Source organism: Cinclus cinclus, chromosome 2 (assembly GCF_963662255.1).
Source record: "Cinclus cinclus chromosome 2, bCinCin1.1, whole genome shotgun sequence".
NCBI classification, from domain to species: Eukaryota; Metazoa; Chordata; class Aves; order Passeriformes; family Cinclidae; genus Cinclus; species Cinclus cinclus.
This window is the reverse complement of record NC_085047.1, coordinates 76,815,893-76,828,172: the sequence shown is the minus strand read 5'-3', so window position 1 is coordinate 76,828,172 and position 12,280 is coordinate 76,815,893. Positions and strand designations below refer to the sequence as shown.

The 12,280-nt window shown below is 39.1% G+C and overlaps 1 protein-coding gene across 1 annotated transcript in view; it reads right to left on the bottom strand.

The window, feature by feature from the left end:
• Nucleotides 1-5,478: 5,478 nt before the first annotated feature.
• The window catches only part of GPC6 (glypican 6), a 719,541-nt gene continuing 712,739 nt past the window's right edge, over nt 5,479-12,280 (bottom strand). The window contains exons 8-9 of the mRNA XM_062487801.1: nt 6,108-6,283; nt 5,479-5,681 (exon numbers count right to left, since the gene is read on the bottom strand). Of these exons, the coding sequence (XP_062343785.1) occupies nt 5,479-5,681; nt 6,108-6,283 (379 nt within the window). The remainder of the gene's footprint in view (nt 5,682-6,107; nt 6,284-12,280) is intronic.

The following is a 12,280-nucleotide window of genomic DNA, read 5'->3' as shown; positions in this document are numbered from 1 at the left end:
TGTGTAGACTTTAAGCAATGGACAAACACATATGACTTTCTTGAACTCCTTGACAGTCCAGAGACCTTGGCTGTGGGGAAACCACGCAGAATGACGGCAACAACTTTGGAGTAAAGGTTGAAAACATACAGGTGACAATACTAACGTCACTTCCTTTATGGACAGTGTTGTTGTTTCATTAAGATTCAGAAGTAAACCAGATATGACCAGCTTCCAGAAAAAGGGGACTTATTTTCTTCTTCCTGATTATAATAAAAATCCTTGTTAACAACAAAGCTCTCATTTGCTTTGTCGTGGCACCAGGATTTCACACATGTGCAATGCACAAGTCTGTTTATGACCTCATATGATGCACAATCAGAAACATAAATTATATACTCAGAAAAAGTAAGTAGATACTGTAAGTGAACACCTCATGTTACATTGGCAAATTACCCTCAAGTGATTGGTTGGTTGTACTGCTCAGCAAATTTGAATAGGACAGACTGTTGAAAAGGTTCTGACTAAATTGAGACCATCACTCTTGTCTAATCTTAGAAATTTATTTTAAAAATCAAAGATTTTCATTCTCCATTATGTCTCCTATACTGTTTAACAGAGGAGGAAATTGTTACTATCATAACATTTATCCTTCACACACCATGGTAGTCTGGTCTTTATCATTATTTTATCCAAAAAGGGTCATAATTACATATATTAATATGATCCTCACAGTCCATCTGAGTAGTTGTAATGAAAACATTGCCATGCTTAGTGCATCACCTGCCCCATTTTTCTTGAAAGCTGGCATTGCTGAGTCTATTATGTTTTGACAACATAATCTCAGTACTGACACTAAGACTTAGCTCTTGCTGAATTCCCTTTAAAATTATGGCCTTTTTCAATTCTGTGTAATATTTCATTGTTGTTAACTCCATCCCTTCTCCTCTAGCAGGTTTGAACCTTTGTGGGTTAATACAGTAAACATGGTTTTGTGGTCTTTGAAATGTGGATTTCTTCTTGATATCCATAATGAAATCTATAGAAACCTGCATAATCATTCTAAAATTTTCCGTATTCAGTTTTAATGGGTTATCTTTGGAAGCAAATTAAAAACAAAAACCACAACTTGCATCAGTGCTGTAATTTATTTTTTATGCTGGAGTAATAAAAGTTTCAGTGAATAAGTATAGTTACATTTGATAATGATTCAGAATCAGTAAACTGAAGGCAACTGCTTCCTGCTGAGACACTGCATATAGAATCCACCTCCAAGAACAACTCCAGCTCACAGAATCACAGAATCGCAGAATGGGTTAGGCTGGAAGGGACCACCGTGGGTCATCTAGTCCAACCTCTCTTCTCAGGCAGGGTTATCCTAGACCACATGGCACAGGATTGTGTCCAGATGGTTCTTGGGTATGTCCAGTGAAGGAAGCTTCATAAACTCTCTGAACAACCTGTGCCAGTGCCCAGCCACATACACAGTAAAGCCATTTTACATGGAAGCAGTTCAAACTGATTCACACATCTCTGGGAATCATTCTTCCTAAAAATCCCACAAAACTGTGATGATTTATGCATCTGAGACTCAGATTTTCAGAGCTTTCCATGGACAGAAGTCTATGATCTCTCTTAGGGAACTGGGATCAACCCTTACCGGCACACCGTGGCACAGTTTTCTCCTCCTTTTTTGTAGGAAATCTCTATCATATTTCAAATTTTTTTTCTGATTGTCCTTTTTTGAAATGCCTAAGTTTGGCCAGAGTCCAGGTAGTCTGCACTGCATTTACAGTACTCTGTACTGAGTCATCAGTAAAAAAATCTGCAGTACAATAAGCATGCAAAATTTGGGGATTATGCAAAAGCAATTCAGTTAATATTGAAAAGATAAAACCCTCACAGGGGCTACAGAAAAGGTTATGTAATTAATTGCATCTAATTTTTCATTAGCCTCTACTTTAGAAGAACATTACATGTGAAGAACTTCTAGATTGCACAGCATAGAGGGTTTACACAATCAAAAGACTTTTCCTTAGGACTTAGCTCCTTTTTCTTGAACATGTAATTGTCTTCTTTATAATTTCTTACTTTATCTGCTGCTAACAGAAGAGAAATATTTAAATTGTGGCACACCAAAAAATTACCTTAGAAGAAGAGCTATTGGATGCAAAGGATGTGCAAATAGAATAATTGGAAATTATGTAGATTCTCACATTTATGAACATGAATGCTTTTTCTTTTCTCTCCTTCATTCCCAACTTCATTTTGTCTGTAGATTTAATAGCTCTCTTAATCTCAGAAAAATGCAATGTATGAAGAGTGTATTCAACCTTTAGGGACTATTAAAGAAATGTATAGATAGTACTTCCTGCAAAGGCATCTCCATCTCCTGACAAAATATCACCATGCCTGGTAGGAAAATAAGAGGAGAAATAATAATGTAGGAGACATAAATTTCTGGCAGAACTCCCTCAAGAATCACATTTTGGCAAAGATTAAGCTGGTGTGCTGTTTGAGTGGCAGTTTATAAGATCCAATTCAACAAGAGGAGGACAAGCTCCTCTAGTGACGAACACCTTCAGTGAACCCCTATTTCTAAGGGATCCCTCTTTCTCTTACTTTTCCAAAAGTTCATGGGGGTCTGCTAGTAGATGAGACCACCCTGGATACACACCTTAGGGCAGTAGCTGAAAACAGTCATCAGATCACCTACATGTGGGCTGAGGTTAACACAAAAACCTGATGAGTCTGTCAGCTCCTTCACTAGCAGCGTGCAGCAAGTACAACAGAGGACTTGGACCAGAGGGCTTGGATATTTTTGTCTGTCAATAAGCTTTCAGATCCAGAATAATCAGATGGAAATTAAGTCATTTATCACTGAATAAGCACACAACCAGAGAAATTAAAATCAAACTTTACTTCTCCTGAAACAAAGTTGCTGAGGATGTAGAGAGGATATGGAGATGGGTAGAAAGAGATGGATCAGGGGAGATTTTTAAAGGGATCTCCTTCTAGAAAGCTGCATGTGCAAGTTCAGGAAAAAAAAATTAAAAAAAAAGACCTTCTGCTTGATACCTGCTGTGCCAGGGCAAAAGAAAAATCCTGTGAGAATTGGCTTAAGCTTCCTATAAACCATAAATGCTCAAACAGAAGACCTGCTCCAGAGGGAACCTTTGGAGAAGCAGAAAGCATTGCTATGACCATGTAAGACCCGTGTGATCTAGACAGTGACATACTTATCTGGGCCCAGAAGAACAGATCACCTGTCAGGACCAGGCTGGATGGGGCCCTGAGCAACTTTATCTGGTGAATGGCATCCCTGCCCTTGGCAGGGGGGATGGAACTAGATAATTTTTAAGGACCCTTTCAACTCAGACCATTCTGTGCTTCTATGATTCTGTGATGCTATCATTATATTTAAAAGTAAAAAAAAAAAAAAAGGGAAAAAAGGAATTGCATACAAGTAGCTCAAAACTTATGCTTTTTGTTATGAGACATACTATATAAATAGATTGTAAATACTTTTTGGTAAAAGTGCTTAAGTATACTTTGTTCTAACGTGCTGTGTGTTTTCTATTTTAATTTCATGACTAAATCGATAGCTAATTATAATTTGACAGGAAAAAGCGATTGGAATAGATAGGATCTACCTGTTCTGCTGTTAAATTGGAACGTGGTTGGCTGGCTTTACAGTGTTACCACAATTTGTGTATACCATTTCCAGAGTCAATGTAAGAATCAGGAAATAAATTTCTGGCAAATAATTTCAACACCAGGCTGAATTGCCCCAAAAATCCTTTGTCTGTAGTTGATAGGAGAAGGAAGATTTTGTTGTGTAATTGTTGACACATATTTGTCCAGGATTTAAACAGCTTCCATCTTGGATTTTATGAGTAGATGCAAATTAGGGAAACTCTATTCCAGAACATAACCATTTAGACAATGATTATTGAAGCAATGTATCCTTGAAGAATCTGAAGTACAATTACCATCACAATTAACATTCATGTCCTTCTCTAGGTCTATCATACAAACTCATGTGTCCCACCCCCCTTCCACCAAATACACACACATGAGAGAGGTTTTCTCCACCAACCTGCAAACTTGTTAGGAAATGGACAACTGCACATGTAAAAAAGTCTCTTCTTTGATTTTCATGCTCACCAGTCATTAAAGGGTTACATTTCAGAGCAGCAAAAAAAAGAAGAGTTGGTTGACCAAACATTTTTTTTCTTATAAAGAAGTGTCAACCCTGAGCTTGTAATTAAGAAGTTAAAATCTGTGATTTATATATATTTATATATATAAAAATAGATGATCATACTAAGACTAAAAAAGTGAAAGAAATCTCCATGTCAGTACTATATATTTGTTTGATCTGAAATTTTGTAGAAGAAATCCTTGTGACACTGAAACTAACTGATATGAGAGATGCAGTTAGGTGTGAAACACACTATTGATCTGGTTGCTGTTAGTCTATTAGAGAATTACTGTCTTGGTAGGGTAATGGGCATAGTAGCAAAAAGTTCTAATCGATGTCAGAACAATAACAAAAGGAAAAATATTACATCACAGGAGATTATTTTCTGTCTGAACCTGTGAGGGGTCAAGAGCGTTGTTTAACATTACCATCATGGCTGGTGAGCTCACAGTGGTGAGCTAAGTGGAAAACTGTGACAACTCTGTAACATGGATAAATCCTAAAAGAAACTAGGTGAAATCGTGCTACTACTCATATTTTTACTGGGCATTAAGATTCGAATCCTAAGCAACTGTAACATGACGTTCTGAAGCTAGTGGAGCTACTACCATACTAAAAGATAAACTTATTTTTCAGCTTCTCTACCTTCATACCAATCTGATGTGGTTGGCAGATGGAGTGCAAGACATTCACTGCTGAGACATACTTTTTTAGTGTGAGGCAAAAAAAATCCAGCCTTCCTCCCTCTAACAGTGATCATTCTGATGACCTGAATCATTCTACAGAAGTTCCTAAAAGAAACCTGCCTGTCAGTGAAGAATGGTTGAATTTTTTTTTATTCCTTTCTTGTCTTTCTTTTTTCTTTGTTTTGTTGATATTCTATTGAAATGCAGCAGCCTTGAGTCAGGCTTGATTCAGAAAGAAAACTTTCTTAGTTTCTTCCCCTGTCTTTTTTCTCGCTGGGGAAAAACACATACTGTAGGATCCTTCTTCCCTTTTGCAGCATAAAAGGAAATGAAGCTCAGAAAGTCTCCCGTAATAAAGGATTGAGAAAGAATTCTCTCAAGAGTGGATATTGTCTTCAGAGATATCTGAAAAAAGCTGGAAGCAGTTCAGTCTGGCACCTGGTACTCTTTGGGAAAACTAAAATGGGAAGCAGGTTGCAATACTGCTGTCTTGTAGAAAACTGCAAGTGTTTGTGGTATGGTCCATTGTCCAAGAGTCCAAGAGATAAGAAAAGAAGAAAGTTGGCTGTTTCTGCAGCCAAAACACAGTTTCTCTGACTAGATCCAGGATTATCTCCACTGTCTCTGCAGTACGAGACTGAGGCAGATGAGGAGCAATGTCTGCAGTGACCAGCCAGGCTGTGTGGCTGAAGCCTCCACCTCCCTCCTGTCCGAGTCGACAGGCGGTGCTTCGGTGGTGACGAAATCAAACTCGGTGGGACAGATGTCGTCCGTGCAGCCGCTTCCACTGCCTGAGCCGCTGGTTTCATCACCTGGCGCAAAGGAGTGAGGGAAACAGTGTGAGTGATACAAGTTTCCATCCTTTTCCTCCCTTCCACTTAGCACCCCAGTGGGGATGAACACATTGGGAATGAGGAAGTGTTGGTGCTAAATTTCATTCAGTAAAGCTTCCAAATGAAACCCACTGTGACTTAATTAGGTGATTAAATGCTCTTCTGAAAGAGGATCAGACTGCTGGCATTATGGAAAGCCTTCAGTGTCTGGATGCATTAAACATGAAGATAAGGAAGAGAAGCAAAAGAAACAATTATATAACTGGAATTTCATGGAACAGAACAAGACTTTTTATGTTGTCAGCAGCGCAGAGCACAAAAACCAGAGAAAGTCATTGCAACAGAGCCAATTTACGAATGTGTTCCAGAATTACAGTTATGTAATGACAGTTAATGGTTTCTTACTCGTATCCTGGAAGTTGACATCATTCCCATTGTACGCATTCTTCAGTTTGTTAGTCATGACACGCAAGGCCATGATTTGCTGTCGAATGAAGGTGTCTGGCCTTGTGATGTCCACATCTACTTCTGGATTGTTGATCTGGTTGGTCAAGCCATCGTTCATAATCTCAGGCAAGTATCTATACAGCAGAATGAAAGATTAATTTGAGATGCAGTAATTCCAGAAATAAAACACTGTGCAGTAAATGATGTGCTAAGAAATTCAATGTGCAGCTCTTAAACAGAGTCATTAAAACAGTTTTAAAAATACAGTTTTTAATTTTACTGATTCCAAAGGATCTGCTTAGTAGCACAGCTGCATGGGGAGCAGAAAGGATTTTTCAACCTCCTAACTCTCCATATACTCCCCAGCCAGAACAGTGACTGTGTGAACTATGGAAAAGGTTCATAAGCCAGCAGTAAGTCACCACATATTCATATCCTCTGCTGACATGAATGGCTGCACATTAAATTAAGCATCTAACAGTGCATTCTGCTGTTTTTATTTCTTTCTGCTTAAAAAATATGAAGCCCTTTGTTGTATATAGCATATTTGTTCTGAGACAGTTTAGAAGCCTATCTTGAGGCATTATGGCTTTCCTAGTTTAAAAGAGCACTTAATTTTTGTCTTCAGTTCTGCCTTGCATCTCTTTTTAGACCACCATGAACAACATCTCCAACCTATATGACATCCAGGCCCATAAAAAGCATTATAATGTTACCAAACTCCAGTATTCTCTTTGATTTGGTTGTTATTACTTTAAACCAGGGTATGCTTGCATCTCTCGTGTACTTTGTGCAGAACATTTAAGGTATGGCATTTCCTATCCATCTACAAATTTGATGATTTTATACAGGCTCTTACCTTATAATTTCTTGATTTCTGCAGCATTCATTTCTCTGACCTTGAGTAATGCAGTCTTAGGCTGCTCACAGGCAGCAAGTGTACTTTTGCACATCTTTCCCCTACAAAAAGCAGCCCATACCTCCAATCATCCTACAGTAAAAATCTCCATTACCCTTTGTTAAAGATGCACTCTTCATCCCCTGCTGCTTTTTGTCCTCAGGAAGCTCTCCTTGTAGGCATTTGCAAAGCTACATTTTTTTCCTGCTTCGAATTTCTGTTAAGAATTATCTGTGCATTTTACAGCTGCTAGGCTGAAAAGGGGTTGACATTATTTCTCTTTGCTGGCATGGTACCTGAGAAAATATTGTATCATATCTTCCCTCTTCTCTCTTCTCTGCCTTTACCTACTATCTTTGTCTCATATTTAGGCTGCAAGGGATTCAGGGCAGATCTACCCTTTGTTTACATTCTTTATAAGGATATGATCTATTTTGTAATTAATCTGCATACCAGACCATCCTCCTGATATTTGTGGGACTCCTTGTGTGCGTATGTGCTTGGACAATAATTAACGACAGCATTGTCTAGCCTACTAATGACAAAATTTTGTGATTCCTGAAAATATAGTTTGAGAGTATTTCATGTCACTGTCACTTGTGTGTGCCCAATTCTCTATCAGCACTGAAGTTTGGCGTTGATGACAGCATTGCTCACGTTAATTTGGAAAAATAAGTATATCTGAAAAATAAATGTGCAAGTAAGGGAGATGAAAGGACTTTCTCTGTTGAAATCATGGTGAAGGGAAAATAAGCTCTGCATTGCTATTGGAGGTTCACAAGACAACAGATGCTTTGCTGCACCAAGGAAGGGCTTAGTCTCAGAGTAGTGGGTCCTCCCTTTGCAATGAGACTCTTTTGCCAGCAGTGGCCTTTGAAGGCTTACATGAGAATAATCCTAGGGGTGTGTGAACATCTAAGAACAAAATATGATTGCCAAAATACCCAGCCTCAAGCTGCATGTCCTGTTGTTTCACTGGTACCATGATGAGAAATAACACTGCTGTGGGGATCCCATCCAAACTCCTGCAGTTGGATTTACTATGGTGAGAACACAGAAGCTGCCTCCCAGTATGGAAGAGTGCAGACCACAGTGTTTATGAATCACTAAAGACACAACAGGAAATAATTCTGCAGAGCTGCCTAGAGGCAGTAGGATGGAGACCTTGGCAGGCAGGGATGCTCTGGACTGCAAAGGAGCAGCATCTCCATCTGTCATATGTCTCTACAAATGAAAGGGTTGCTGTAGATAAATTACTCAGCCTGGTAGTAAATCAGTTATTTCAAGGTGCAGTTGATTAAAAAAAGCAAGAGTGTAAGAATTGAATTACTGGCTCAGAGAGGATGACTGTCTCGCTCCGTATCCTGTCCATGATGATGGCCATAGCTGTTTGTAGCTACAAGTAATCTGAAATTGCTAAATATTAATGTGGATTGCTTTCCTTGTTTATGAAGATTTAGCAGCTCTTTATTCCAAGCTGTCCATGATAAGCCAAGGATAGCTCTGAAGGGCAGCTCACAGGCTTTCTTTGACTGATTTCTGTTTGATTTCATTTTGTCTGACCATCAATAATAAAAAAAGAATGTACTGACTTAAAGCAATCAGAACGTGCTCTGGTGTGAGCATTTCATGAAGGTTTGTATTTTGCACTGTGGCTAGTGTGCATCTGATGTCCTTCTTACGATCATCTAACTTTAAATGGGGCAGTCCATTCAGTGATTTTGTCACATACCCTGCTTTAACTGCCCAGGATCTGGTGATTACCAAAACATTCCTGGAAGTGTACCTCATTTAGGTATGTGACACATGCTTAATGTAGGTCACAAGAAATCCATGGCCTTAACACTGACTAACAGTTAGTTGGGCACTTAAATTCCCTTGGCATTTAGTACATAATAGCAAAAGCATTAGAAAGGCTGAAAGTTATTGTTTAGATTTACACATATACCAAATCTTGTATGTTCAAATGCAAGTGTCTGTGCATAAGCAGAGTCCCACTCTCACCAGATCTAGCCACCACCAGATCTAGTCACAGCTAGTCAGGAGTTTATTCATCAGTGGAGCAGGGACAGCTGTTACAGTCCCTTGTGCCTTTGGCCAAATGACTAGTTCATTATATTTCATCTGCTGGGATTTCCTTGCATAAACATAGACAGCTGGTGCCATTTGAGTGTTGTTAGTTATTCCTCCTCTTGTCACTAGCTCTGAAAGGTGAGCTCTGAAAGGTGAGGCTGTCTGGATCATATCTGCAGGTTTTAGGGCAAGGTCTTGGACATCTGGGGCATCTAAAGTTACAATGTGTATCTTTTTTAAGGCAGCTGAACTGAGTCTTGAAAGACACTTCAGTCACTAGGATGTAGGCTACTTTGTATCATGCTGTCACTCTAGTAGGGTTTGAATATCCAGTAGGTCCAAGGTCTAATTTCCCTGTTTCATGAAGGTGTCATGACTACTTAGACCATCTTACATAGCAGTAGGGAAGTGTGTTCAGGCAGGGGAAAAATGCCTCTTTAAGTACACTGACAGGATATTGGGGGTCTTTTCAGGCACCTTAATACTGGTGCTTTTAAAAATGCTCAAGCAATTTTAGCCCAGGCTCTGGTCCAGAGGGGAGGTGGTGTCCGGCGTCACACTCATCCCAGATGGCCCAGAGAGTTTCCAATGGTACTACAACTGCATGGGCAACACACTTCTCATTGTCCCACCCCATATTTAAGTACCTGAATTTACATGTTTGAATGTGTAGCTGGATTCTGCCCTCATTACTCAGCTAGTTCACCTACTTCTTTGGTGGGGGGGAGGGGAAGTCAGTAAAGTCTATATTGAATGAAATATCTTCGAATAGTTTTCCTTTATTTAAAGGACTGATGCAGATATGGGAACATGCAGACCAAAGTGTTTTGTGAGTGGTAGCCTCGGAGAGGCAGTCTGACACAAGTTCTGACAAAAGCATTTTGATGTGTGTGGGGTAGGGTTAAGACACACTGAATAGGAAGCCATATCTTATCTTGGGACCATGATTTGACAGAAGATTTGTTGCTGGCTGGGCAAAGTTGTTGAACACAGCTGCTTTTGCTGCAGTTCCGTAAGTTGAGACACCCTTGTGAATTTTAAGTTTTGCTGCTGCTTCTGCTCTCCTTAATGATCTCTTTGTAGGCCTGGCCATTACAAGAACTGTATGCCCGTTATAAATGAAAAGAAGTGCCAGCCTGAATCAGTGTCTGTTCTTTGCATCCTTCTAGCAAAAGGGGGAAAAAAAAAAAAAAAAAAAAAAAAGAGAAGCAAGCTTTCTTAGCCCTCTGAGTATAGAGAAGCTGAACAATACTGTTTGTTTTCTGGTGTTTGCTCCTTGCTCAGCTATGTCAGGATTTTAGTATAATTTACATTGTTTTCTAAAATATTAATGCTTTCTGTTCCTCTTAGCTTTCCCACAGTTCTTGCTTGTCTCAGCAGACACAGCAAAGATGTCTTTTGGCACATCATAGCCAAGTACCACAAAGCCTATTTAAAACCACTTCTCTTTTCCCCCTCAATTTTTTTTTAAATTTTTTAATAACCCATTAATGTTCCATGGTGTCTGCTTCCTTTTCAAGTCCAAAAGAGATGGATGAATCTTTCAGGTCATATATATAAAGCCTGTAGGCTTGACACCCCCCACCAAAAACAAACAAAAAAACCCAAAACCAAAACAAACAAAACAACAACAACAACAAAAGAAAGTATGAAAGGATGAGTCTTCTGATTTTTAAAAGAATCTGTCTTAAAGGGCAATATTTTCCATATTTTGTTTCCACAGCAGCTGATTACAGTACAACTGGGGCATGACACCTAGGCAGTACTGGAGTTTTTCAGGTGCACAGAATTGTAGGCAATAGAGTACAGAATACAGCACAGGCTTACTCAGGCTGGGCTGGGTTTAGAGAGTCACATCTGGTCCAGAATGATAAGTGCAGTGGAAAATTGGCTTGTTTGGCTAACTAGTTCACCTCTTCTGAATCTGTTTGCTCAGGAGGTAATCCCCAGAGGATATTTTCAGTTCAGGAAATTTTTTTCCTCCATCTTGGAGAAAAGCTTGAGCAGACACAAGGAGAGGGAGAAAATGCCTCACTGCCAGTTTGTTGGAAGATATAAAAATAAGTTAGAGCCGTCAATTAAAATAGGCAGTTTTCACACTTACTGAGAAGTGATTTATTCCTGCTTTCACTAGTGGTGCTAAACAGTTATCTGTGCCTACCTCCAGCTAATGGACACTCAACTCATTGTCACTGCAAACTTTGCTGCACAGCAGTGAGAAACTTTCTCAGGGCAAACACTGATCTGGTGAGTCTTCCCACCTGAATTTCACCAAAAATTAAAAGCTCTCTGCCACAGAACTAGACACTCCCATATGTGTGGCAGGAGAAGAAGAGAATGTCAGGACAGCTGAGAATCTATCCTGTGTTTGTTTTGGTGACGTATTTTGTAGTTTTGAGCTAGATATTGAAAATTACAGTATTCATTTTTCCTTTTATTCCTTACCTTTCTCTATGTTTTTCTGTTTGTTTTGTTTTTCTGTCTCATATATCACTCTATTTCTTCTTCTGTTTGGAGGAGTGACAGGTTCCTTGTGGAAAGGAATGCAGGTCTCATCGATTCCATGGATTACATCTTTTCAGAGCTAAGACATATTAGTCAGTCTGTAGCCCTAGTGAGCCTGAGCACCAGGATGATAGTGCATGAGCACAGTCTCTCAGGTACTTTGGTTGGAATGGGCTGACTGAGTTGGTTGGAGCAATTCACGATTGTTCTTCTGAACATCAGAGGGCTCCAGATTTGGTTGCTTTTCTTACTTGAGTAAAAGTCATATATTCAAGGACTAATACCTTGGACTTGGTTTAAGTCTTAAAGCCTGATTTTACATCATTCTTGGGAAAATGTCTTAATTTCTGGAGAATACCTATTAGTGAAGTTGCATCAGCTGTTGTTAAGAATTTAATTGCATGTAGGGAAGAAGATAAATTTTCAAAGTTTGATCTTAATGTTGTTCTTTAGATCCTAAATAGCTTTCAGAAATCTGTCTCTGCACATCTGGCAGAAGATGTTAATTCTTTAAACATAAAATTATGCTCATGTTCTTTTCTGAATACAAATACGATTGAGAAATCCTGCTGGGCATCTCTCTAAAAGGCACTTTGTCTGAAGTAGCTATTATTATTATCCCTAATATGGATTTTTTTAAAAAAGAGATTCATCC